Genomic DNA, 27,077 nt, shown 5'->3' with positions numbered 1-27,077 from the left:
GGGCGACAATAAATGAGGTAGAAAGCAGCTAGAGGAATGGGGAGTGCATCTAAGAGAGAAAGGAGAAAGTGCAAGACTTTCTAGAAAAACCACAGTCCTCTGATGGGGGGTGGGGGGAGCCTAGTTAGAAGCCCTCGATGAAACAGGCAAACAGCGCAGATATTCCCCTTTCTCCTAGTAAGGATTTCAGCCCAGGGAGCTCTGTTTGATGGAGGCCACCGTTGGTATATCCGAATCCCCTTCTACAATCTCCTCTGACAACTGAATTTTGAGAAGGAGAATGTTGAATACAGCCACGTAAAGTCGGAGGAAAACGTATGGAACCTTTCAGCCGTAGACTTTCCCCTTTATTCCTCTACTCCCTCGCTCCTTCTCCCCTCGCCTCCTGTCAATTTCCCTCTTTCTTGTCTCCATTCTATCCCTGCCCCGCTTCTCAGGGTCGCAACCCGCGAGCCTCGGGAGCGTGGCGTGGCAGGTGCCGCACCCTGCGCGCACCTGTCCCGGCGTGCGCTCAGCGGCCAGCAGGGGGCAGCCGGCCCCGGCTCCTCGCCCGGCCCCGCCCCCGGCCCCGTGGACCCCGCTGCGGCGGGGGCGCGGGAGGGCGCGTCCAGCCCGGCCACGGCAGGGCTCAAAGGCGGCGGCCGTAGCGTCCCGGCCGCCAGCTCCGCCTCCGGCCCTCCCTCTCCGGCGCCCGCACCTCCTCCCATACCTGAGTGGGGAGCGGCGCCGCGCCGCCTCCTCCCCCGCCCGCAACTCCTGCCCGGCCGCAGCTGCGCCGCCACCGCGGGAGTAAAGGTCGCTCTGGACGAGGGCGAGCCGGCCGCGGCGCCTCCAGGAAGCCGGCGGGGCAGGTCGAGGGGAAAGAGACAGGGAAACTCTCGGCCGGCCCAGGAAGATGGCGCCAGGCGGGCCGGCCGTGAACTGAGAGCCGGCGGGCGAAGAGGAGTCGGGACCTGCCGCCCAGCGGGGCACGAGCGAGGGCCACACGCCAGGCGCGGTGCCCGGGCTCGGACCGGCCCGCGGGGTCATGTCGGTCAGCGAGCTCTACGGCCAGGTGAGTACGGGCCGCGCGCTGCGGTCCCGCCGGCCCAGGTGAGGGCGGCGCGCTCCCGGCCGCCTCGGCCCTCGGGGGGCGCCCTCTCCCGCAGTCTGAAGAGGCGGGGGGTGGGGGGCGACGGGAGCCGCCGGGTAGCCTTCCCCTCGCCTCCTCTCTGGCGTCCCGAACTTCGGGTGGCCGAGAAAGTTTGGCTGTTCCGGGAGCGCCCTGCGCTGACTCGCCGCGGCTCCCGGCAGCACCTCGGCTCTGCCCGTGATCGGGGCTGTCGACCCCTCCTCGAGGCCCTGCCGTCGCTTTCCTCGCGCGGTTCTCCCGCTGACTTTCCCGGTCCGTGGGGGCGTCCTCGCCAGCGCGGAGCCTGGGGCGCGGGGACTGCTCCGCTGCCGCCCCCTCACCTTGCCGGTGGACCCCGCTCTAGCTGCCCTGCAGCGCCAGCTCGCAAGGGCGTCCCTCTAAGGCTTTCTTCGGGGCACCAGTGGGGGGGGAACCCCGAAGTTTAGGGGGTGTTCGCACACTTGAGGTGGAAAAGGGACCCACCCTGCTGTGAGGGGCCCGGTAGCTTGTGGGAGGTGGAGGTTAAGCGATGAGTCAAGTGAGATGCTTTAAAGGATCTGCAGCGATCCTGGGGGAGCGAATTCTGAAGTTCCCGGGGGTGGGCGGCCGGAGGTGGTCCCTCTGCGTGGGTACCAGGAAGGCCTCAGTAACTGTTAGGAAAGGGTTTGGAGTAACGCTGACCTGGGGGTGGAGTGTGGATTTCCAGGATGCCTTCAAGGTCAGAAGGGCTGTGCGGGGCTCGGTCCCCACGGTCGGGAACAGGTGCGGCTGGGTGGAGGCGCTCTGCTTCCGCGGCAGTTATTTTAAAGTTAAGGACCAGCCGCCGCCTCCGCCTCCGCCTCCCCGAGCGCCCACAGCCGTGCAGCAGCATCAGCCACCGCCGCCGAGGCCGGGCCCGCTCAGGCTTCAGGGTTGGGGGGGACGCTGAGGGGCCTGGGCCTTTAAGCAAGTGCCCCTCCCCCCAGTAAGTTTTAGATACTTGCACGTCTTTTTTTCCGGGGCCGTGACCCGTTTGACAGTGTTTTGTGCGCCCGTCTACGTGCGGAGTGGGGTGGGGGGGGGGGCGGGGGGAGGTGTGCACGCGTGGGTGTGCGATTGCCAGGGTACACGCCCCGGCAGACAGGTTTAGGCGAGGAGGAAGAACTACTTCCGCATCCTCACCTAGCTTTTGCTGCTAGGTGCCCCGCGCGTGAGCGAGCTGTGCGGCTGGGTGGGCTGGCTACTTTTTGTTCCACGAATTTTCCGACTTCTCCCGGAAAATGATGGAACCTAGCTGGGCTGATACTCCGGGGAAGTGGCTGCAGAGACTGTAACCCAGGTGGGGTTGTGGGAGCCTCCGACATTTACCCCACCCCCCCCAACCCCCGCCTTGGTTCTCGGCCCCAATTGGAGATGGGCTACAGTTTCTGGAAGGGGCGGGGGGGTTGGGAGGCGTTGGAAACGAATGTAAGCTGCAGGGAAGGGGTGGGGGAGGTTGGTGAAAATCTCTGGCACTTCTGGCTTTGAAAGGCGCCCCGCCTGCTTTACCCCTGTGATGAGTCTTGGGAGGAGACCTCAAAGCGCCAGTTTCCAGCTTTTCACTTCAGTGGGTTGTCATGAACTTGGATTAAAGCTGGATACCAGCGAGGTGGGGGAAAAACTTGGAGTGGAAAGTGCCAAAGCTTTAACACCCTGAAGTGCATGGAGATACAGTGCCAAATCAAGCGCCTCAACGGGCTATACCTGCAATGTATCAAAGTCTCATCAGGTAATTGCTGTATCATGTGAAGCGAATCATCAAATGAACCTGTAACTTTTGAAGCCGTGATCTTGAAAAACCATATTGGATTGCTTTTTTAATAGACCACACTTTCAGGGGAAAACACTCAATTTTGTTAAAAATGAATATATTGTGCGTTATAGGTGAGTGTATTACATGTTAATTGCTAGAAATAGTTGGGAGTCTGAGGTAAAGTTAGAGTGTAATTTTCTGGGCTTGTACTTAAGACAGAACTATTCTAGGAAAACCGATTGGGAGGATACACAAGTCAAAGTAGCTTAGTGGGTGTGAGGGTTGGATGTAGCTCAAAATAGGATTCCTTCCTAGGGGTGGGGTGGGGCTTTACCTGGCCATTAATGGGTTTCTAGTTCTTAATCGTGTCCAGGTTTATGAATCTGAAATTGAGACTTTCTGTGGCCCACCTAGTGGCTTCCAGATTGAATCTCTAAGCAGTTCTGTCAGTTAAACAACTTCTGCCTTACTATGAGAAGCTGTTGCGTTGTTTCCTAACCATTATCCCCCTATTTGCTAGGCTGGAGTCTCAGTATGCATATGAATCACCAATTACGTAGAGAAATCGTGCCTGCTACTCATTCATTTTCTTAGGAAGATGATTTGTTCATTTTGGTGTATTAAAATAGCCAATGTTCTTCCTCTTAACTTGCTAGGCTAGTCTAACGTGATGAATGCTGGATCCAGGCACGCACTCTAATGTATTATGCATGATGGAAATCATTATCCATTATGTCAACAGCATTTATAAGTGGGATGGAAATATTAAAGCCCTTTATTGACTATACCTGTTGCTTTAGTGGCCTAGTTGGAAGATCCTGTTGTGAATGAAATCTTTAAGTGCGTAAGTTAACCTGAAAGTACAGTTTCAGTTAAGAACTTAATGTCTCCGTCTACTCCTAACTAAGAAAACGCTTCCAAGTTCCTATGGTCTTGCTCTTTGCCTATCTGATCTCTCCAACTGGAGGCTCTTATGTTGTGTGGATTTTTTTTTTTGGGAGTTTTTAGCCCTTGGCAAAGGGCACTTTGTGTTAACAAGGGCACACCTGTTTTCAGACGACCGCATACCTCACCTTTGAGAAATTGGCTTCCTTTGTAGTGAAGCTTTTCTGGGTGGGAAAAGAAAATTAAAGTCCATGGCAGACATTTTAAGGGTGATGTCAAGGTGAGTCAGCCTTAACTACTCTTCCAGAAAGTTGGAGCTGACCATGGGTGAGCCTGTCACAAATGGCACGTACGTGACAAATCTGTCTTGTGGGTTGGAAACCTGGGTGAATTTGTCCCGGGAAGGCACCCAAACACGTGCAAGCATGGGAGGTACAACTTGATTGTGGTAATTGCGGAAAATAATCTGACTTTGAAGTAAAAAAATCTCTCAGGCTGAATAACTTCTTCCTATAAAACCCTTTATAGAAGGGTTATTCTTGGTGGAAAAACTTAAATATTTCTCACATCATTCTTTCAGTATGCTGCTTTTGATTTTTAGCAGAGTGGGAAATCGCCAGACTGAAACCAACATCCTCCAATGACTTTTTCTTGATTTCCCCCCCGCCCCCCCATAAGTAGTTTCAGAGAAGTGGTTGGAGTGCTATCTTATTAGTGGAGCCACCTTGTGTGTGTTAATGGTGGCTTTGTCCTATCCTTTGCCTTGAGTAGTGCAGGTCTCTCCCAAGTGTCTGGAAGGTCTCAGGAGCCTCCTGTTTCCTCTGTACCCACTGGTGGAGGCGCTAATGATTCAAACTCTTTAGGCTCCCAGGTGACATTTCAATAACAGCAGTGATGGTAGAGACATTAAGTGCTGATAGTGTTCTTCTGTCGACCCTTGACTCTTCTGGACACTACCTGGTGCTTGTTCACTCCTGATGGCACCTGTGTTTCCGTCAAAGGTTCCTGCTACCTGAGAATCCATCCCCTCCCCACCCCCACAACCTAGGCACAGCCCTTCAATCAAGGGAGTGTAACAGTTGTAGTTTCCAATGCCCCCCAACCTCAGGAAAGGGACTGCCCTAAGGTGCGGCCCGTGCTCTTTCTAGAGCCGTGGAGGTTGAGCCAAAGTTCCTCTGCATGAACTTTGCTGAATATCACACCCCTGCTTGCTCTCTTTTCCTTCTGTCTCCACTCCCTTCCCCTGGGAGCACTGCCTACTGGATCACCTGAATCGGAGTTTTCATTTCCTTTCATTTCAGGATCTGATTGGGGGAACCCTGCAGCTTGGCTGCGTGGATGGTGAGAAACTTCAAGACTCTGGCCTCCTCAGGGTCCTGTGAAGCTAAGCATGGAGGCTGTTAGTAGCTCCTGCCTCCCTCCTCCCTTCTCAGCATCACCCTTTGCTGCTATTCAGTCCCTAGCTCCCACTCCCTTTCCTGTCCGCTCCCCTTCATCAGATGGGCCTTACAGGCAGAGGGCTCCTAGCTCTGCTGCGAGCATCGGAATTCGAGTTCGCATGCAAATTGTTACTGGGTTCACATGGTATGTTCTGTATTAGTTGTGTGCAGTGAGCGAGCTTGCCCTGCCCTATCTCCCATGGTCCGTGGTTCTGGTCCTGTGCCTTCTTCCCAGTTAGACTGAGCACCTGGAGGGCAGAGGCCGTAGCAAACGTGTTTTTAGAGCCTCCAATGTTCAGCACTGTGCCTTCTACTTAAGAGATTACTTGAGGGCTTGTCTCTTGGTTCCTTACCTGCCCCCCCGGCCCCCAAGTCCTGCTGGAACTTCTCTGTAGCCCTTTGCTGACACCAAGTCTCCCAACTCAGACCTCTTGGGAAAGCTTGGATTCTAGCTGCTGGTTTTCTCCAGTTTTCTTTTGGTTGATCTTTCACTTCATTGGCTGCAGGATGGCCACCCTTCAGAAGGCTTTTTGACAACCCCATGTCTGGTTGAAGTCTATTACTGCACTTTAATAGAGCTGGCATTCACTTGCTATTTAGAGGGCTTAAGGCACCTCTGAGTAGAAACTAAATATCCTTTCTAAGGTCTGGCAAGGGCTTTTTGTTTTTCTTCAGTATTTTCTGTGGTAATGGTCAACTATAGACTGCACACAACCTTTAAGTCCAAGTCCAGCCTTCCCCAAGTGATTGTGTATTTTGTTATACGTAATTTTGAAGGTAGACCTGTATCAGTTGAGCTAGTTGACCCATTTTAGTAGATTCCCACAAACCACGTTAAACAGCCCATTTAAAGGGGAGTGAAGGGAGGTGTCGGAGTGGTTCAGTTGGTTAAGTGTCTGACTTTGGCTCAGGTCATGATCCCATGGTTCATGGGTTTGAACGGAGTCCACCTGTCCTGTCAACTCGGAGCCTGGGGACTGCTTCAGATTCTGTCTTTTTCTCTCTGCCCCTCCCCCACTCCCATCCTCTGTGTCTCAAAAAATCTTAAAGGGAAATGTGTATTCTGATGGGCTTGTCTGCACAAACATTTTGCGTGGTCATCAGGCAATGAAGCCTCAATGCACAAAGTTAACAAGATAGCGTTGCCATGTGTTGTGGGAAGAGCGCAGATCCTGTTCAAGGCATTTGGTGGAGGCAGTGGTCAGGTGGGCTGCAGTTGTGGGGAGAGACTTAGTAGTAGTGGGTTGTGAGTTGGCCTTGAATGAACAGGACTTGAAGTGGCATGGTGACTGGAAGGAGGGTGTTCTCAGAGGACCATGGGAGGGTAGTAGGAAGCATGGGAGCAGGGGTGAGCAAGACTGATTTTGGGGTAGTAGCCATAGTAATAACTTCACTCTTGATCATGAGCGAACTCTAGACTTCTAGAAAAGTTGCAAAAATAGCATGGACTTCGTGCATTTTTTCAAATTTCCCTAACGTTAATACCTCACATAAGCACAGTCCAGATACGGTGCATACCTATGAACCTTATTGGAAGTTCATCAGTTTTTCCATTAATGATCTTTCTCTGGGTCAGGGTCCTTTGTAGGATTCCACATCTTGCTGAGCATTTAGTGCCCCTAATCTCCAATTAGGGACCGTTCCTTGGTTTCTTCTCTTTCATGTCCTTGGCAGTTTGAGTATTGGTTCATTATTTTGCAGAATGACCTTCAGTTTGGGCGACTCTGATACATTCTCCTGCTTACATGGGGTTTTTGAATTTTTGCTAAGATTATATCAGAAGTGATGGGGCTTAGTGCAGCATTTCAGGAGATGTGGGATATCCTTGTGTCCCATTTCTGATGGTATCACTTTGATTCCCTGGTTAGAGTGATGTCTATCAGTTTCCTTCTATTGAGAGGGATTTACATGCTGAGATGTATTGCTTGGTATGCCTGTTTTGTTTTTTAGCCACTTTGGGATTATTGAGCCTAGAACTCCACAAATGTTAGCAAGGGCAGGAAGAGCGTCAAATATGACCTTGAAGTTTATGACTTGATGTTAGACCATGAGCAGCAGGGGGAGGGGCAGAGAGGGGGCTGCAGGATCCAGGCTCTGTGCTATCAGCACAGAGCCTGACACTGGGTTCGAACTCCTGAACCAGGAGATCATGACCTGAGCTGAAATTGGGTGCTTTGTCTACTGAGCCACCCAGGTGCCCATGGAGTAATAATAAATTTAAGTGGAACGTATCTTTGAGAATCTAGGACCTTAGAAGAGAAATGTTAAGATCTGGGGTTCTTACAAATAAAGATGGGTGGAATTTTCTCTAAAGATACAAATCTTGGTGTGATTTTTTTTTTTTTTTTTTTTTTTTTTTTTTTTTTTAAATATCTGATCATGACCTTGGTGTGGACAGTCCTGGCTTCTGGCCATGATCTTGGTATGGAAGGTTCTGAGTATGCAATTACATGTTAAGCTCTGACAGCTTGGAACAGGTACATTCTGAGCCTTGATTTATCAAACTGGGATGGTACCCATGTCCTAAGACTGTTGGAGGATCATGTGCTCTAAGATGTAAAGTGACTGTGTCGTGCAGTGTCTGGCATGCTGTATGGATGTAGCACCTGTTCAGCTTGTGTCCCCCTTGAGTCACAGTGCTGGGTGGTGGCCTTTTCTCCTAAGCCTTGCCATTCTGCAGGAGCATTGGCCATGAGGGGACTCGATGAGGGAGAAAGGGAAGAATGGTTTCAAATAAGTCTAAGTTGTAGACAACCAAGGCATGGGAATAAAAGGTTCCACTCTCCCACCACCCCTTGGGGAAGGAGCAAAGAGTGGTTTGAAAGAAGTTTTCAACTTAAACTGTGCCTTAGAGTTTTTGAGGGAAATTAAACATTTCTCACAATGCCCTTTTTCTCTGTGGATACGAATGATTATTGAAACAATTCCTACAATGTGGGAGGGGGAAAGGCAAAGGCTCTATCAACCCCATTTCCAGAAACAGCTGCTCTTAGCTAATGTATAGTTTTCAGACCTGCGTGTTTCAGTGGGGGAACTACTGAGCACTTGAAATGAGGCCGGCCCAAGTGGAGAGGAGCTGGAAGTGGAAAAGAGCTCAGATTTCTAAGACCGTACAAAACATCAATGTAAAACAACATTTATACTCTTAGGTCGATGAAATGTTGAAATACTTTGGGTGTATTGGGCTTAAAGCATTTGGCCTATTTTTAACATGGCTACTAGAAAACTTAAGATTCCATGTGTGGTTTGCTCTGTTGCTGTTGTACATCAATAAAACAGTGATGCCTGATACAAGATCTACTTAAAGATGGGATCATGGCATACGTATTACTCCAGATCTTTATGGCCCCCTCCTGTAGCATATAGAAGTAACTATCATTTAATGACTGCACAATACAGCATATTATGGACTTCCCATGATTACTGTTCCAATTTTAATGAACATTGAATTGTTTACAATTTTTTGGGTGTTAAAAACGTTGCAGAATGTTCTTGGAGCCTCTTTCACGTATTTGCTTAGGACATGTTCCTAAAAGTAGAACTACTGGCATGCACGATTAGTCCTCCTCAAGGTGACCAGGAGCTTCCAGAAAAGAAAGGATCGGTTTCTTCAACCCTCCCCAGCACTGGCCATTGTTTTAAGTTTTGTTTTTGTTTAATTTTGAGAGACAGAATCCTGAGCAGGTGCCATGCTGTCAGCACCGAGCCTGATGCACCTGATCTAATGAACCGTGAGATCATGACCTGAGCTGAAATCGGAAGTCAGACGCTTAGCTAAATGAGCTGCCCCTGTGCCACCATTGTTGCTCTTTTTAAACTTACACCACAGGTTTCATTTTTGACTTAATTTTCACTGGAGGATTGAGCTGCTTCTGCTTAGTGTGCTCATTTGTAGTTTTCCTTATATTAAGTATTTGTAATATTAAATAAGTTTAGAAATAAGTTACAGAAACCATAATTTTCAGGATAAAATACAGATTTTTTTAAAAGGCACATTGGCATTTTCTCCACTTAGAGCTTGCACATTTCTGAGCTCTATAATGGGGTGGGGGGTGGAAAACTAGGATAGCTAACTTACGGAAACCTAACTAACCTTGCAGTAGAGAAAAAAAGAACCCTCATGAACTATTGGTGAAGCCACTGTGGAAAAACCTATGGAAGTTTCTCAAATTACCATGTGATCCAGTCATTCCAGTGCTGGGTATTTACCTAAAGAAAACACTAATTCAGAGTCCTAATTTATGGACTAATTTATGGAGTCTTTTTTGGACCGGGTGTCTTTTTTTTTTTTTATATCTCCATTTTATTTCCACTTAAAGTTAACAGTGTTATTGGTTTCAAGAGTACAACCCAGTGATTCATCACTTACCTAGAACACTCCAGGTTCATCCCAACAAGTGCCCTCCTTAATGCCCATTGTCCATTTAGCCCATCCTGCCAACTGTCTCTGCTCCAACCCTGTTTTTTCCCCTCTGTATGGGAGTCTCTTGTGATTTGCCTTCCTGTTTTTTTTTTTTCTTCCTTCCCCTATGTTCATCTGTTAAATTTCACGAAGGAGTGAAATCCTATGGTATGTGTCTTTCTCTGACTTCTTTCACTTAGCATAATGCCCTCTAGTTCCATCCACATTGTTGCAAATGGCAAGATCTTTTTGATCTCTGGGTAATATTCCCGTGTGTGTGTGTGTGTGTGTGTGTGTGTGTGTGTATGTATCCGTCAATGGACACTTGGGCTCTTTCCATATTGGGCTATTGACAATAGTCTGCTGTAAACATTTGGGGTGCATATGCTCTGAATCGGCACTTTTGTATCCTTTGGATAAATACCAGTAGTGCAATTGCTGGGTCGTTGGGTAGTTAATTTTTTGAGGAACCTCCATATGGTTTTCCAGAGTGACTGCACCAGCTTGCATTTTCACCAACAGTGCAAAAGGGTTCTCCCTGTCTCCACGTTCTCTCCAATATGTTGTTTTGAGTTGTTCATTTTAGCCATTCTGACAGGTGTGAGGTGGTACTTCGTTGTGTTTTTGTATTTCTGTGGTGAGTGATGCTGAGCATCTCTTTATGTGTCTGTTAGCCATTTAGATGTCTTTCCGGGAAGAACGTCGGTTAATGCCTTTTGCCCATTTCTTCACCGGATTATTTGTTTGGGTGTTTGAGTTCTTCATAGGTTTTGGGTACTAACCCTTTATCTGATCAGTCATTTGCAAATATCTCCCATATACTATACACAAAAATCAACATGGGTGAAGGAGCTAGGTTATTTCTAAGTGCTACGTATTAACTCACTGGTAACTCCTCATAACAAGTGAGGGAGCTGGGCTTATGTGACCTGCCCGAAGCTATACTCCTCCTGGGTGGTGGAGTATGACCTTACCCCCAGGTGTCTGGTCAAGGGCTAGCTTCTGCCAACTCGCCTCTACTGCCTTCCACGAGGTTTTGTTTCATTGAGGGTGGGTCTGCAACCTCTGTACAGAAGAGTCGGGCACATGGGTAATTTCTACCTAGCACTGTCCTGCCCCCCCCCCCCCCCCCCCCGCAGTGGCAGAGCATCCCCCCAGAGCCAAAAGGATGGTCTGACTGCAGAAACAGGGCGGATGATCCGACCCTGTAGTTCATTCTTTTAGGAGCTTAGTGCTTTTCTTCCCTTTACTACCACCACCCTCAAACCCATGGGCATCTTGGTGCTTCTTCACACTGTCCCAAATGCAGGCAAGATCATCATTGGCTTTCCTTTGTTTTCATGCTCTCAAAGAAGTTCACATTCTCCAGAGCTAAATGGAACGAAAGATGGGACACTCAAGCAGTGTAAAACTATAAACTGTAACCGCTTGTTTGCTCCTTTCCAGGCACTTTGTGGCCCCATCTCCCCTCCCCCAACTGCATAGCGGGAGCATGTTCTTACCTACCATGCTTGGTGTCTACTGAACTTTTCATTCTAAGATTGGAGAGCCAAGTCCAAAGCCTTCTCGGTTAGGAGTATGCCCTGCTCACTGTTGGTTGGGCAGTTACTTGCAAACAGAACACTCTTAACTCTCAGGTTGTCCACTTGGCTGTCTCAGACCAGGTGTCTCCTCCAGCATCTGAGGAGAGCAACTTACAGAAAGATAACCAGGACTCAAACCATTTCTACCGTAACTGTAGGTGCTTATCTGGGGCTTTGTCAAAGCACTTTCAGAAGCTGCCTCCAAGTTAGGGGCTTTTTAGGTTGGACACCAGGAGGGAGGTCCTCGTATTGTCTGGATCCTGGCATGGGGAAGCACCGGTAACATATTAACTTGTTGTGGAAATGATCAAGCATGTAGATCTGAGCTCTGAGTTAGTGGCTCAGAATGGTCCTTTTAACATGTATTCTACTGGCTCATAAATGACTGCCCTCCTAGGAGTGATTGATATGGGCCTGGTAGGTTTTTCTCTCCTTTGCTGAAGTTTGGGGGAAGGAATGAAGAGGCCCATCAAGAAAAGAAAAGCTAACAATCTTTCTCAGAGCTTCTGTTCTGAAGCTCAAATGTGTTGTGATGTGAAATCCTAAAAGTTAAGAACATCCAGATGCTTTCTGTATGGAGTTCAGAGACTTTCCTTCTAATATCCTGTGTACCACATTCAGGTCCTCTGGCTTAGAGACCAGCCTCCACAAGTAAACATACTGGGCAGTAGAATTCTACTTCCATATGTAATCACGTGGGTACTGGTCCCCTCTGGGGAAGATGAAAAGGTAAACTGTTTGAGCTGGAAAACCATACGAATACTCTATCTACTTGGTGTGCCCTGGACATTCACTTGGGATTTAATTTCTCTTTCGGTAACTGGCCACCGGACCCCGGTGCAATCTTGCCAATGATGTGATGCATGCTTACAACGTATTATCTCCTTTTATATGTGGCTAGTATCGTTTAAGGTGCTTTAGAAAAGATTACATATGGAAGGACATCACTTCTATGAACTTCTGAAATTAGCAAAATGGACTATCTTGAAGGATGAGGAAAGTGGGAGGAACAACCATAGTAACCCGGGGGGGGGGGCATAGAGTGGGAGAAATGGTAGTGGGAAGTTTAGCAGTCTGCTAGATTGCATGGTGAGTTCACAGGCATTTGTTACTGTGCTCCATCAATTACATGTCCCACTGATTCTACTAAAAATAGGATGAGTTACAAAGTCCAATTTTATAATAAACCTTTGAGCTAGTTAATCTTGGATTTCTTATGCATGTGCAATTGATGGTTGAGTGTGTATTTTGGCAAGATTGCTCTCATTCAAGATGTAGGTTGAATCTTCTCCCATCCCTCTGTTCCCAAGATGCGATTTTTGCATACTGTAGAAAATCAGTAAATGCTATTGAACTGGTTTAAAGCCTAGCTGTACTCCCCTCCTGTTTCTGGGCCATGTCGCTTTGAGGAAAGGCTTTTCTTTTTTTCCCCTTCCTTAAGGACCCACCTTTACTGTAACATGCCCCCTGTCCTTTTGGCATGGCTTTTGGCTTAGGATACACAGTGGAAGGCGCATCTGTTGCCTCTGGCACTTGCCTGAACCTAGGAGTGTGGAGCCCATCAGGAGATACTTCAATGTTTTTCTTTGTTACTGTGCCCAAAGGCTTAGCACAAGGTGTGAATGTGGAATAACAGCAAAGTAACATTTGTGGGTATGAATGCTGATATAAAATTGCCTCATTTTTTGGAATATCCTAATCTGCACAATGCTGTTAAATTTCTTGCCTTTCCGAAAGTGAGTGCTTTACATTAAACGCATTATCTTTTTATTCCCAATTACCTCCTTTAACAGTCTCCGGCAGATCTGAGTCCTGAGTAGGGGTGGAGTGGGGGCAAACACTTCTCTCCATTCTTAACGTAAGGTCGAACAAAGCAGATGGCTTTCAGAGAAGCCTCGATGAGTCATGGAAGAAAAATTAGATGCAGTCTGAGTTGTCTTCTCTCACACAGAAAGGGCGATCCTTCATCTTTATCTGAAGATGAATCTTCCCTTAGTTCACTAAGCCAACAAGTGTTCCGGTATCTTCTACCTGCCAGGATAGAGGTCCCGGCCTGTGCATGAGGCAGAGAAGAGCCCATCCCTGTAAAGTAGTCTGTTGACCTTGTGTTCTTCCAATCTGGTGGTTTATCGTATGAATAACCTCTAAGAAAGTATTAGTGCATTAAAAGGGGATAAATCGCTTTATCTCAGATTTAATCCTTCTCAATTTGCCTACACTCATTGAGGGCTAGTGTCTGTTTATAAAGTGAGGAAAATGGTTTCTCAGCCAGAAACCAGTGTTTCTTGGCTTTGAACTGCTTGCCCTTCTGTCACTTTACTGTGTGCATACGTGTGGGGAACTGGGTAACAAGCTGTGTGCACCACAATGATGAGAATGCCCTCGAAATGTGATGGGCTTTATGACAAATGTGGCAGATCATATCTATTTGGATGAATGCTATTTCCTCGATATGCCTTTCGAATTTAGCTTCAAATAGCATGTGTTCTTTTTCTTTTGTATGGTGGTAATCTCTTATGCCTGGGAGATAGGTCTTCCTGGAGATCTGCAAGAGTTCAAAGAACCAGGTTGGTTGAGTGAGGTAGGTGTTTGCTGACCTTCACTCTTGTTACAGACTGAGTGACTTGTAGGCATTGGTGCTGGTTTTGTGGGGCCTCCAATTAGCTGTCCTCAGGAGCTAGACTTTGGATGATCTCCGTGATGGATTGGTGTAGAGCCACCCCGGCTGTCAGGAAAAGACTGATTTGAATGTAGTCCTTCTGGTCTGCTTGATTTTAAAATCTAAAGGTTCATCAAATTTTATAGTTACACTGACTTAGTCTCATATATACGTAAAAAGATCTGTATGTTAAGACCAATACAGGGGTGTATAATTGCCTCAAAGTTACAACAAGTATAATAGCCCTAATATCTTTGGATGATCAAATGGAAAGCCCATTCTACCTGACTTCATAACCTGCTCTTTGAAGCTTCTTTCCTCCAGCTATGCATCAGGCAGGATGTTAGCCACTCAGTATAAGAAAGGGCCGAGTAGCATTATTCGTAATAGTCGAGACAGAAGCAAGGCCATCATGGATGAATGGATGAGCAAAATGTGGAATATCCATACAATGAAGGAGTATTCAGCTTTGAAAGAGATTGATATATGCTATATCTTGGGTGAACCTTGAGGGCATGACCAATGACAAATATCCTAGGAGTCTACTTATGAGGTACCTACAGGAGTCAAATTCAGACAAAGTAGAATAGGGGTTGCAGGAGGGAGGGGACAGTCAAGATCAGAGGTTTCATTGGTACAGAACTTGAGTTTTGCAAGATGAGAAGTTCTAGAGCTGCACGGTGGTTATGGTTGTAGGACAACATGAATGTACTTAATGTTACGGAATTTTACACTTAAAAATAGTGAAGATGGCGAATTTTGTGTTACTGCCCCTAGTTTAACTGTGGCATAAGTGGAACAGGGATGATAGAAGTTAAGAACATAATCTTTAGATTGGCGAAGCTTGGGTTTGAGTACTGGTTCCCCGTTTACCAGCTGTGTGACCTCTGGCAGTTGCTCAACCTCTAGGCTTCTAACTGTAAAATGGGTGGGAAGCTAGTACAACCCTCAGATGTCTGCTGATCTAAAAGAACATTTTATATCCTCTCCTAGGAGTTGCTAGGTCTTCTGAGAAGTTGTAGTTCAGTGTGGGGCAACATAAGGGTGAAGTGTGAAGGCTTACGAGGGTGCTGGTTCATTGGCTCTAGTCCGTCTACATGGGCCGGCAGCCTTGGATTGGGTCCTAAACTAGCAAAGCCACCAGTATTGGGGAGGCTCTATGGCTATGTGTGTGTCCTTTTTCAGGTGTGGAGAGGGAACAAAAGGAGTCTTGAAGGCCTTCGTTTTGAAGGCCACCTATTCTCTCCACCTTAAAGTACCAGACCTAACTGTTGCATTGCTTAGAATCGTGGGGCTTTGCTCCAGATTGTACTGAGAAGAGGGCCCACCATGGCACACTAAGACACCTGTGTCTGTCTTTAGCCCTTTCTGGCACTGGGCATATCTGGCTTTTGTTGCAAGGATATTTCAAGATGTTGGCTCTGTTCTTAGGAATAGGCTTAGGTGGTCTGAGCATCCCGCCTAATATGCCAGCATAGTATTGGGCCAGAAAGATGCCCACGGCCTTTGAGGCTTTTGGGACCAGTGGTGTTTCCTTCCATGCTGATCCCATCAACATGAGTCTGTTACTCTCGGCTTTTTTCTTCTGCCCTTTGCCTCAAGTACCCCTTTCTGAGTTTCCAGTCCGATTGGCTGTAATACCCACAACAGATTGGCGGTTGTTACGGTCACTAATGACAAAAGTTCTAAAGCTTTCATAGAAAGTTGCCCCTTGACTGGCTGTTCTTAGGTAGTACACATGGTCCCAGAGGACTTTGGCTCCCTAGGCCCAAGGAGCTTTTAAAGATGGTGGTCACTGGCAACCACATGCTTCCCTCAATCTGTGGGTGCTGCAGGTACTAGAGCCACAGTTCCCTCACTTGGGGTCACTTAGGGTGTAACAAAGCCCCAGAGAGCTGGTGAAAATCCAGATGCTGCATCTCAGTCCTGTAGAATTGGATTTGGGAGAGGAGTCCTGTGCTTGGCTTTCTTGCCAGATCATGCTTCTCTATGGTACTCACATCTTTGAGTTTCTGATTTTACGAATCCCTGCCTTGGATTCTGACTGTGGCTTCCAGATCTAACCTATCAAACCTTAAAGATGGTGCTGGATTATGGGCCTTAACAGCCTATTATAAGTGGTTCGGTAATCCGTTTTCTTCTTGGATTTCATCTATCTCCTCTACTGAATGTTTTAAGGCCATCCTTCTTCTGTAGTTTCCTCTACTTTCTCCTTTGCTTCACATTCCTTAACCTTAATCCACCCTTCATAAAGGCCCCAGGGATCACCTATTGTTGGTATCCGTGAAATCTGACTGGCAGTGTGAAACCAAACCCCACTCAGCAGGCTGTTGGGGTTCTGCAACACTCAGCCAGGTAAAGCGTTCTTCCTGGATGGGGCAGATGTTCTGGGTGTCTGAACTGTGCCCAGTTGTGGTGTGAACCATCTCCGAACTCGGAAACCTCCTTAAATGCTGGCCAGAGAAGGATGTGCCCGGGATGGTAAAGAATCCCCACAGCCTTGGAACTGTAGTCTGTATGCAAAATGATGTAGTTCAGAGTCAGCCAAGTAACTGGCTAGGCCATGACGGTTTTCCTCTTTATCTCCCTCTGTAAGTCAACTCGATGCTGGAACTTAAAATGAAGCCTTCTGCGCTTGTGCTTTGAGCATGTCCTTGCTGAGCTAGTCTACGCATCTCAAGTTTTTTTCTGTTAAATGCTTGTCCAAGGTGGCTATCTTAAATGGTAATTCTTCACCTACTGCTTGTTCACCGTGGTGAACAGTGGTTCGTATTTGAGTTGGTTCACGGCACCAAGGTGGGCAAGTTGGTAGTTCTCAGTCCTTCTTGAACAGTGTTCTACAGGTGGAAAGTAGCATTGATTCTGCTTCGTGCCAAGTTGAGCCGTGAACTCCATGGTGAGTCTGAAGCCCTATTTTTGCCGAGATGGCAGTTTTGTTTTGTTTTGTTTTTTTTAAGCTCCCTGTGCTGGCCTTGCCCTGGCCCTCACCTGAAACGTCTTCCACTGTTGGTCTCTGTGGGTTGGGCAGTGTTGTATAACAGATGTAGATATTTAAGAATCTTTATCTGGCACAGTGGTCGGCATAAAAGGTGCATAGGAGCTAGTCTTACTGGAAAACTAACAAAGTCAGTAGAATAAGTGCGGAGAATCAAGGAGGCATCTTAAGACCACAGAAAGTGGTGGGTGGGGTTCCTACTCAGTGGCAAGTTGAGGTTCTGGGGTGCTCCTGACTGCTGAAGGAAGTTTGAGAGGAAGTATCCACCTCTTGCTCCTTGTCAGTCCCTCAGTGTATCCCTCTGCCTCCAGCTCTGAGGGTTGAGGGTTGGTGCCCCTGTCTAGACCCCTACTTCAGTGGGTGGGGCTGAAGATCAGAATCTCCTCACCTGTGAGCTTTCCAGCCCCAGAGCTGTTTGCTACACTGTGAACTGTGCAAAAGAGCTGCTCTTCTCTCCAGCCTCGGAGGCTCTAAGACTGGGAGTGGGATGTAGGGTTGACAACTTGAGTGCATAGGGTAGGATAGGGCTGATGTCTGGATGGCCTAGCCCTTTAAGACTGACAACATCAGGGGCACCTGGCTGGCTCAGTGGGTTGAGTGTTTGACTTCGGCGCAGGTCATCTCATGTTCGAGCCCCATGTCTGTGAGTTCGAGCCCCATGTCTGGCTCTGCTGACAGCTCAGAGCTTGGAGCCTGTTTCAGATGGTGTCTCCCTCTCGCTCTCTGCCCCTCCCCTATTTGTGCTCTGTCTCTAAAATATAAAAAAAAAATTAAAAACTGACATCAAAGAAGGATCTAAAATAACGATTCCTAGAAGTTACCATGCCACTTGAAGGCAAAGATGGGAGTATATAAAAACCTAAACAATGGCTATAAGCAGCTATAAGAGTATTGTGCCTTTTTAAAAAGTTCTTCAAAAAATTTTTTGTAGAGCATAAATACAGTAATACCCAAATTATGAAAACACATCTTCACGAATCTTTTCAGTACTCTCCAACGCACTGAGCTGTGCCTTTAATCTGACCATGTAGTCCTTTGTTGAAGGTTATTTTGAGAACAAAGTTAATTTAGCATCAACTTTGCTTTTTTGTAAGATGGCCTTGTTTCCATAAAACACGTAATTGTTATAATTGTTTTACTTCTGATGTAATTGTTTTACTGTTGCAACTTTGTTTTAAATGGGTCATATGAAGTTTTCAAAGCTCAGTGGTCATAATCTCCCTTAAAGTAACACTTGTTATCCTAAATAAGCATTGGCTATGGTTTGTCTGGTGCTGCACTAACAGGACTGAAGGTGGCTTGAGATACAACCAGGGATACACCGGCAAGAAGCCTGTGCCGTTGACTTTCACCTGGGATGATAAATGACAAGTGTACAATTGTCTTACAGGTATAAAAATTGTTGCAGCCTTTAGAAAAGGATAGTGCTATTGATTTTTATGTACTGGAGTAAGATTGCTAACCCATTAACCTCCTTATCTCTATTGCATCAATACTATGATCTGCAAAAGTGGGACTTCAAAATGGAAGTTTTGCGAAGTTCTTTAGGTGAATTCTGCCCAGGGACTCTTTGGCCATTGTGAAGTGTTGGCCTGGACTGAGGTACAGCTGTGGAGGGGGAGGTTAGATTTGAAGACCCACAGAAAACAGATGCTCTTTGAAGAGAATTAATGGTCCCACTGTCCCACAGCTTTGGCAAATCTGGCTTCTAGATGGATGCACTTACATGTTGAGAATGCAGCTAGGTGTGCTGTTAAGAGTAATCCCTAGAAACCAACCAACGAAAAATCCCCACAAAAATCTCCATTCTGTGAGCGATCACCCTGCTTCGTGAGGATATGCTCCATGGTGAGGGTGGGATGAAAGGAGTGAATCTGTTTGCTTAGGCAGTTTGGAGCCTCTTGAAAAGCGAGAGCAACTGTGATGGACAGCATAAAGGATTTTCAGGGGTAATTCTGGTGCTGTGTGACTTTTTATTGATTGGGATTGACTCTCCTCCTCCAAGGATAGGATTCCAACTATGTTCTAATGTTGACGACCTACTCCAGGGGATCTCCATAAATGGAGCTCAGCCAGAGGTAGATGCCTGAAAACTCTAGTGTTTGAGGAACAGCTGGGGGATCCAGGGCTTATAGGCTGGCGAAAAGGAGCTGTTATCCCTGAATACTGCTGGACTTCGTCTCTTTTCGGAGTTTTTCCAAAGATCAGAGTGGTCAACAATGGGTATCTGTTCAGGGAGGCCTATTTGGCTTGGTGTACAGGAGTGCATGGCCACCGAGACCACCCCCTACCTCAACTAGGGGAGATGTGCCACCTCGTGCAGGGATGAAGCGTTTGTCTCTGTAGGTGTTGGAGCAGGCTGGACACCACCCAGCACGGATGATGTAGGGGAGTGCCTCAGAATGAGAGTTTGACCCCTATGACCTAAACTACTTGCCTGCCTGAAAGTTGGCTAGAAAGGGACTATATAGGGAAGGAAAGAAGTGAAAAGGAAGAACTTCAAATAAAGAAGAAATCTATTTTTTTTGATTCTACTTATCTGTAAAGTATGCTAAAAGAAACTGATCTACGGATTTTAAGTTTCCACCTCCATTGAATTCTAGTATCTTTCAGGATGAAGGCCTGTATAGGTTGAGTTTAGATGCAGACAGGAAAGGGGTGAGGAAGGAGATAGGAAGGGCTGGCAAGGTAGAGGAGAGGGAAAGCACCAGGTGGGCAGGCATGGTGTGGGCTCTGCGGCTGGGCTGGGGTGGAGCTCTATAGACCCTCTTACACAGAATGTTGGGTGGTTCAGCCCTAGAAAAAAGGCTGCTGCAGTGAAGTGAGATCAAATCCCCTGAGAGCCGGTTGGGCTGTGTTTGGCATTTTTTTTTTTTTTAAGACCTCCGTTCCCCATAATGCTCTGGAAGCTGAACTTAGCTCTATAGCAAGTATCTAACTGGTGACAGATCCAAGATGGGCTGATGTCCTGGTGTGGCTGGCTGCCTTCTGATTCCCCCTGCCATCACTCTGCTTGTCACTTGATAGGAGCCCTGGCATGGGCTGTGTCTTTCTAGGAACAGGGTCTGATGTCTGAGATCAGATGCTTTCTGAAGTTGTAACATGCCTATCAGGCAATTCCCTAGCACCCTCTGTGAGGCATTTGTATAACCAAATGAAAGAGAAAGACCTTTTCCACTTATGCATGTGAATCCATGTCTAAAAGCATATTACTGTCCTGCCCCAACCCCCTAATTCTAGCCCTTTGGGAAGGGAGTGGTGTCCTTGAAGGAACCCACAGTGGGTTGGCTTCTGCTTTTCCCCTTAAAAAAAAAAAATCCGTTTGTTAAAAACGATTGTTCACATCTGTTGCTTTTTAAGTGGCGCGCACACATAGTTGTCTTTTTGTTGTTCACAAGTACCCTCTGAAGTAGAGCTAAAGAAGCTGACCCTCCAAATTATCAGGTGATGTGCTCAAACTTCCTCTGCAAGGTGGGCAGATGCTAGGCTGCAGGCAGCAAGGTCACATGGCATCCTGGTGTTGTATCTCACTGGGAACTGAGCGCTGGTGGAGGTGGGGGAGTACCATGTCCTGTGGATTTGCTGTGGGTGTGTGTTTTCCTGGATACTCAGTAGCTTGTTTGTATCTAAAGGAGTTAAGTTACGGGTCACTATTTGTTACTATGTGTGTCTTTCCAGTTTCTGGTCTGTTAGTATCTTCAGGCTGACTCCACAAAAATGCACACTGACTTGTTCTATATCTAAGTAGCATAGAGGGAGTGGGGTTAACGGAGAGTATGGAGTTCTCTGCTTGGAGACTTAGTTGCAGATTACAAATTTATCAAGTTTGATTTTTAACACTAACTACCTTGGCCAAGTCCTTGGATCTCTCTAGGCCTCTGTTTCCTCATTTACTGAATGAAGTAGGACCAGGTCTTTTAGGTCCTTCTGTTATTTTGCAAGAGTATCCCTTAATCTGGGTCACAATGTATATGTTTAAAAGCAGTGCTGCCTCTTTTGTCTCACTATGTAGGGTGAAACTGTTCAGCCTGAAAGTGTGTACATTTGCAAAGGTTCTACTCGCCATGAAAGATGCTTAGCAGACAAAGATGATATCCCTGTTTCTCCCCACCACCTCCCCATTCCCAATTTAGTTAAGGGCAGCATCAGGGATTTAATCCTAAACCCTGAGTTGAGGGCATCCTCCCTCCATACCCAGTCTATCTGCAAGCACGTTGACTCAACTTGCAAACAGTCCGGATCCTTGCTTCTCTCCTGGCTCACTGCTCCGGTCATCCAACCTACCCCAGTGTCTGGCTGGATAATGGCAATGGTCTCCTGACTGGCTTTCCTGCTTCTTCCCGGTCTCCTTCCAGTTTCTTCTCCCAGTAGCCAGATGAAGCATAGAAAGTGCTCATTGGACTCCGTCATTCCTCTTTTTGAAACCATCTAGCAGCAGCTTTGCTTCTGGAAGAAAACCCAAACCTGTGCTGGGCCTATAGGACCCTACATAATTTGGCTCTTGCCCACTCTTACCGAATAGTATCCTAGTTTTCCTCCCTTGCTGGTCTGTCCATTCTGGCTGCCTCCTTGCTTGTTCATGGAGCTCTGTAGTCGTCTTGCCCCTTTAGTACTTTTGCCCTAGTCCTGCATCAGTGTTCTCTTCTGGTCCTGTCCCCCTCCTCTCCGCGCCCCCCCCCAGTGGCTGCTGCTCCTCACCCAAGCCTCTGTGGGGTCACTGCCTTGGACACCTTCTCTGCCACCTACTCCATCTATTCCTCATTCTCTTTGCACTTAGTGTGGTACCTGGCACTTGGTTGTCTGAGCTAGATCCTGGGGTGTATGAGAGCAGCACTTAGCATAGTCTTCCTCAAATCTCGAGTGCCAACAATGTGTGTAGTACATAGATGGTAGTCAAACATTTAGAGCCAAGGAAACTTGGTGTTGGGGTGGCTCAGTCAGTTAGGCGTCTGACTTTGGCTCAGGACATGATCTCGGGGTCTGTGGGTTTGAGCCCCACGTCAGGGCTCTGTGCTGACAGCTCAGCCTGGAGCCTGCTTCCGATTCTGTGTCTCCTCTTCTCTGCCCCTCCCCTACTCGTGGTCTGTCTCTCAAAACATTAAGACAAAAGACAAATGAAATTAAAGATTCACCTTATAAAGTTGCAGTTGGCAGACTCCCTTATCTTAGATTTTTAGTAATAGAATGAGGGAGATCTACCCTATCACTGAGTAGGAGAGTCTTGTTAGAGCCTGCCCAGACTTCAGCATGATAGGACTCACTGGGAATGTCAAGTCCCTAGGCCTGGGCATCAGTGTGCTTTCTCTCCAGTCATCTTGTAAGATGAAATGGTCTGGATTCCATTCATTCATGTTCACACTCACATGTTGGGATGCCCTAGCACAGTTCAGCCTTGAGGAACCCAGGCCCCCAGTGGTCATTAGAACAAAGTCCTCTACTGATTCTGTGGACTTAAGCAGCCACTCTGGTTAGATCCCTCTTTTTTCCGGGGGGGGGGGGGGGGTGCGTAAATAAGCACTGGGAGGAAGACTTCTGCATTTGCAGAGCTGGTTTTGAATTGGTTATCAGAGGAGGAGACTAGTGGCTCTTTGCCTGTGATCTTTTCAGGTTTGTTTTCAGGGCATGCTAGATGGGACAGTGCTTGGCTCTGCAGTCACGAGGTGGTGACCATTTGTGGTGGCTGGTTCTTTGTTCAGGATCCTCTGCCCCCTCCTCCTAACCTCTTGACAACATCTTCCTGTGCAGCCATGTGTCTTAGGCTGAAACTTGAACTCTCCAGCATTCTAGGCTTCATGGCACATGAACTAGAAATATCCTTCTGTTTATGCCAGCTTGAAGTCTTCTCTAGCCGGAGCATCATGACTTATCAGTTGATTACTGCCTTGTGTGACTCTTTCCTGCTGGCAGAATGTCCACTCCTCTCCTGATACACCTTGAGCTTTTCTGTAGCCATGCTACTTCTATGTGGAATATTCTTCCCCTAAGTTCCTTCTCAAGGCTAAGATTTAGCTTTTTCTGTAAACCCTCCTTGACTACCTCAGCCTGGGGGAATCTACTCTTGGTTCTCCGAAGCAGGTACCTTGAGGTCTGTGTTACTTGGTCTTGGCATTTGCTTGTCTGCTCTTACGCCTCTGCTCCTGCCATAGATCTGCAGTGTTGTTAATTTCTTAGATGATTGCTTAACTTTTTGCATACTTTATCTCCTCAACTCCTCCATGAGGGCAGGGACTGTGCCAAGGGCCCAGCACAGTCTTATGTAATCGGTATTTAGCATTTGCTGATCTGAACAACTGGGCTGCAGGAGGACGGGCAGCCAAGCATTTGAGATGCTGGTATCTCAGAAGCTTTGAAGGGCCTGAAAAATACTGAGGGGATGCTAAGGGGATATAAGGGGAGCCTCAGGGAAGCAGGGATGGGCTCCTCATGGGGAACCATAGTTTACTCAGTGGGCCCCCCCCCCAAATTGCGGTATCTTACCGAAGTATAGTAGAACATCACACCTAGGATTTTGTCACTGATAAGGTTAAGATACAAAACCCTTCGATCTCCAGGGTCTCTTCCCCCTCCAACATACCCGTTTCCATCTTCTCTTTAATCTCTAACAACCACTAATTGGTTCTGTTTGTAGAATTTCATCAGAATGTTACACATATGGAGTCCTACAGTATGTGACTTTTTCTCACTAAACCTGTTGGAAATTGGCTTCGGTTGTTGCAGGATGATTCTTTATTGCCGTATCATTTCATGGTGTGGATGTACCACAGTTCGACCGTTTATCTGCTGAAGGACCCACAGGCCATTTCCAGTTCATGGCTATTAGGAAGAAAGCTGCTATAAACCTTGGTGTACAGGCTTTTGGGTGAATGTAAATTTTAACTTCTTGGAGAGAAATGCCCAGAAGTGCAGATTCTGGGTTTTTGGGTTCATGTTTAGTTTTTAAGAAACTGCCCAACGTATGAGTGAGCTGGTGTTTCAACTCCTCAGCATTTTGTCATTATTTTTAAAAATAAACTTGTAATTTTAGAACCTTCTCAGATTTACGGGAAAAAATGGCTCTAAAGAGTTCCACATCCCCGTTTCTATTAACCTATTAGCGTGCTACACTTGTTACAGTGAAATCCATATTCACACGTTCTTAACGAAAGCTTGCACTCTGCTCCCAGTTCCTTGGTTCTTAGCGTCCTGGATGCTCCTGGTGTAGCTGAGGAGCAGTGATGGGGACGTCTCGGGTGCTGTGGTGGGAAGGAGAATCCAGGAAGGGCCCCCCTCATGTGGGCCTTCCGTTAAGAGAGACAAAGGGAATGCAGGCATATTCAAGGAAGGGACAGCCCGGTTTCTAAAATGCCAGCTGTCAGAACTGTCCTGAGTCTTCTGGAACTGCAGGCATCTGAAAGGACCTCAATAAATCACCTTGTCACCAGATTTTCCACTTTCTTAGCTGTTGGACAAGTTTGACTTGGCCTTCATCCTGACCTTTGGTGTGCTTTGGTGGTTTGAGGGGAGGTGGGCAAAGGGAGAAGTCTGCCTCTGATGCATTTGGAGTTGGTGAAGCCAGAGGACTGGTCTCCATTGGGCCCTTGCCTTAGGGGTTAGCATTTTAATTAGCCATCTATCAATGCGGTGCTGAATAATGGAGAATTAACAAAAAGCCAAGACCCCATGTGGTACTTCACAGAAGTACAATATAAATAGCATGGAACCTTGACCTATGAGAAATTTTACAACTTTCTGTAATGATGTGTTGTATTTCTGAGCAGTTGGGTAACCTGGACTGGAAGCCCCCAGGGCAGCCGTGGCCTTTATGCTGAATACACAGGTTTCTACACATGATGATAAAGTGTGCCTCACATGGGGCCCGATGGCAGATGGGCTTGGGTTTTAGAGATTTGAACATTCAAGTTACATATATAGCTTGAAAAAATGGACAAAAGGACCCGAAGGCATAGGAGATAATCACTTGATGATGGATCATTGCCTGTCGCAGCTGGGAAGGGAGGAGCAAGAGGGCTTCATGTAGGGCAGTGGGTCTTAAACCAGATCTTCAAGTCAATGGGATGTGGGCTGGAGGACAGCAAGGAGGCAGTGTTTACATGAATGTTCATGGGGTAGAATCTGATTGCTAGAGCTATTTCTTGCTGTGACTTTATTCTCATCTATAGATGGAGTCTCCAGATTGAGGCTGGGACAGTTGGTAAACCTCAGCAGGGGGAGGGTGAATGGGGTGGGAAAGAAACCGATGCCAGGAGTTTCTTACACCCATCACCTATGTGACTTTGGTCTTTTCAGGGGTCAGGAATAATCTCACACATGTAAAAAACAAAACAAAACAAAAAAAACCATCCTCTGTACCTGGAGACCTGCAGTGACTCCAGGGAAGGCACCCAATATATTGCTTCAAACAAGAGATGCTCAGTGAGGTCTTTGAACTTCCAAACGGTGAATGCATACAAGGAGGCAAAAGCAGGGGGAACCTTGTGCAACACACAGCAAGGATTTTCCTAGGGAACTGCAGGAGAGACTTGGGTGTTTGTCCAAACAGTCCCAGCTGGGTTGTGCTTTGCCAGGAGGGTAGTTGATGAAAATGCATTGGGGGATTCCGGTAACTTTTAACTTGTAGGACTGAAACCCTGAATCTAGCTTGTGTGTTCAAGATTGGCAACTCTTCCCAAGTGAAATAAAAATTGATATCCGAGACTGATAAATGTATACTTGCACTTGGTTTTGCTAAAGATGGAAATGTGGTAGGTCACGCCTGGTGGGGGGAAGCTCTAGTGTACCTCCCTCCTCCCCCAAAGTTATACACTGAGAATGTGAGGGTGACCTGTCACCCCACTGATCTCCACGTTGATTGAGCTGATTTGGTCAGCTAGGAGATGTCCCTTTCCTCACCACTGCACATGCATCCCTTCCACAACTGCACTCAGTGGAGGAGGATCACCTTCCCCAATACAGGACTGTTCTTTGGTGAAGGGAATAGGTGTAGGTGCCCTTCCCTGCTAGACAAGCCCTCAAGGTCCATTTGCAGGAGAACATAGGGTAGTCAAACTTCTAAGACCTACCACCCTCACCCCCAAATTAAAGCTGTGCATTAAGTTCCTATTAGTGATATCTTCGTGGGAGACCCTTACTTAACCTCTTCTAATGAGGAATCTTAGGAAATCGAAACTCTGAACCGATGATTTTTCTCTTGGTAGCTGGGGATGGGAAGTAAGAGTTAGAGGGCAATATCTTTGTATACAAAGCCGCTCAATCCCCCCCCCCCCCCCCCCGCAATGAACTTAACTCTTAGTCACAACAAATTAGAGTAAAATATTTGGAGGATTATATGGCCTATAATTGGGATGTACCAATCTTTTTTTAACCTGATCTTTAAACAGAAGACATAATTTGCTTGTGCCTATCCTTTCTGTGGCATAACTTAAAGGCCATTTGAGAAAATAATTTGGGCTTCTGTTACTGATCTTCCCCATCAGTTAGGTGAACCCACTATAAGGATTGCTCAAAATGTGTGGCAGGAAGTCCTAAGGCTGGTATGTGTTCTCAGGAAGACAGGAATGGCTTGCTGAGAACTGGCATAGGGTAATGACTCCTCTGGTTAACTGATAGGACAGGGACAAGTCTGAGTTTCTGCATTTTGGGAGAGAACTTTTGATGAAGTACCCAAACCTTGGGGTGGAAGAGAGCCATCCATTAGCTTTGTAGCTTGAGGGAGCCCTTTAATAACTTCATCAAAGGGCATTGTCACTGCGTGAACAGACTCCTGTGACAAAGAATCTGGCCCCTGTTTCCCAGCCAGGTAATTTTAAATGTTAAACAGTGGCCTTCTGGTAGATGTTGGTCTCTCTCCTGTGTTGGTCACCAGTTAGCTTTCCAGATCTGCAGACTTGCAGCCAACCCCTGCAAGGTGGGGATCATGCTGAGTGCACTGGAGACCCTCCAAACCCCTGTTAGGTAACTGAGCCAGACCCTCCTGATAGAAGGGAAGTTGGAGGACCTCGCCCCCCCTCCCCCCCAACAAAGAAACCTATAGCTCATGTCAATTCCAAGTCTATTCCCAGTCTTAACACTTCTTTGCTTTGGCTTCAAGAAGGAACATATCTCTGGGTAGAAACTCTACTGTTAAAAATTGTGTCGACTTCAAGACTTTATTCTCAACCTGTGACTTCATGCCTCCAAATAATGTATATGAATACCTTATCAAGGGGACCTTTCCCTTAAATGGAAGTACTGTT

The 27,077-nt window shown here is 47.1% G+C and overlaps 1 protein-coding gene across 2 annotated transcripts in view; it reads left to right on the top strand.

The window, feature by feature from the left end:
• The first annotated feature begins 597 nt into the window (after positions 1–597).
• MYO5B (myosin VB) overlaps positions 598–27,077 on the top strand; it is a 342,952-nt gene continuing 316,472 nt past the window's right edge. Inside the window, exon 1 of one of the 2 annotated variants that reach the window (XM_086682946.1) lies at positions 598–1,054. In XM_086682946.1, the coding sequence (XP_086539072.1) occupies positions 1,028–1,054 (27 nt within the window). In that variant the 5' untranslated portion in view covers positions 598–1,027. The remainder of the gene's footprint in view (positions 1,055–27,077) is intronic. The other variant, XM_086682945.1, reaches the window with a different exon arrangement.

Source organism: Puma concolor, chromosome D3, assembly GCF_028749965.1.
Source record: "Puma concolor isolate L17-30 chromosome D3, mPumCon1.1.hap2, whole genome shotgun sequence".
In the NCBI taxonomy this organism is placed as follows: Eukaryota; Metazoa; Chordata; class Mammalia; order Carnivora; family Felidae; genus Puma; species Puma concolor.
Note: the sequence above shows the minus strand (reverse complement) of the source record. Positions and strands in the feature narration are given on the sequence as shown.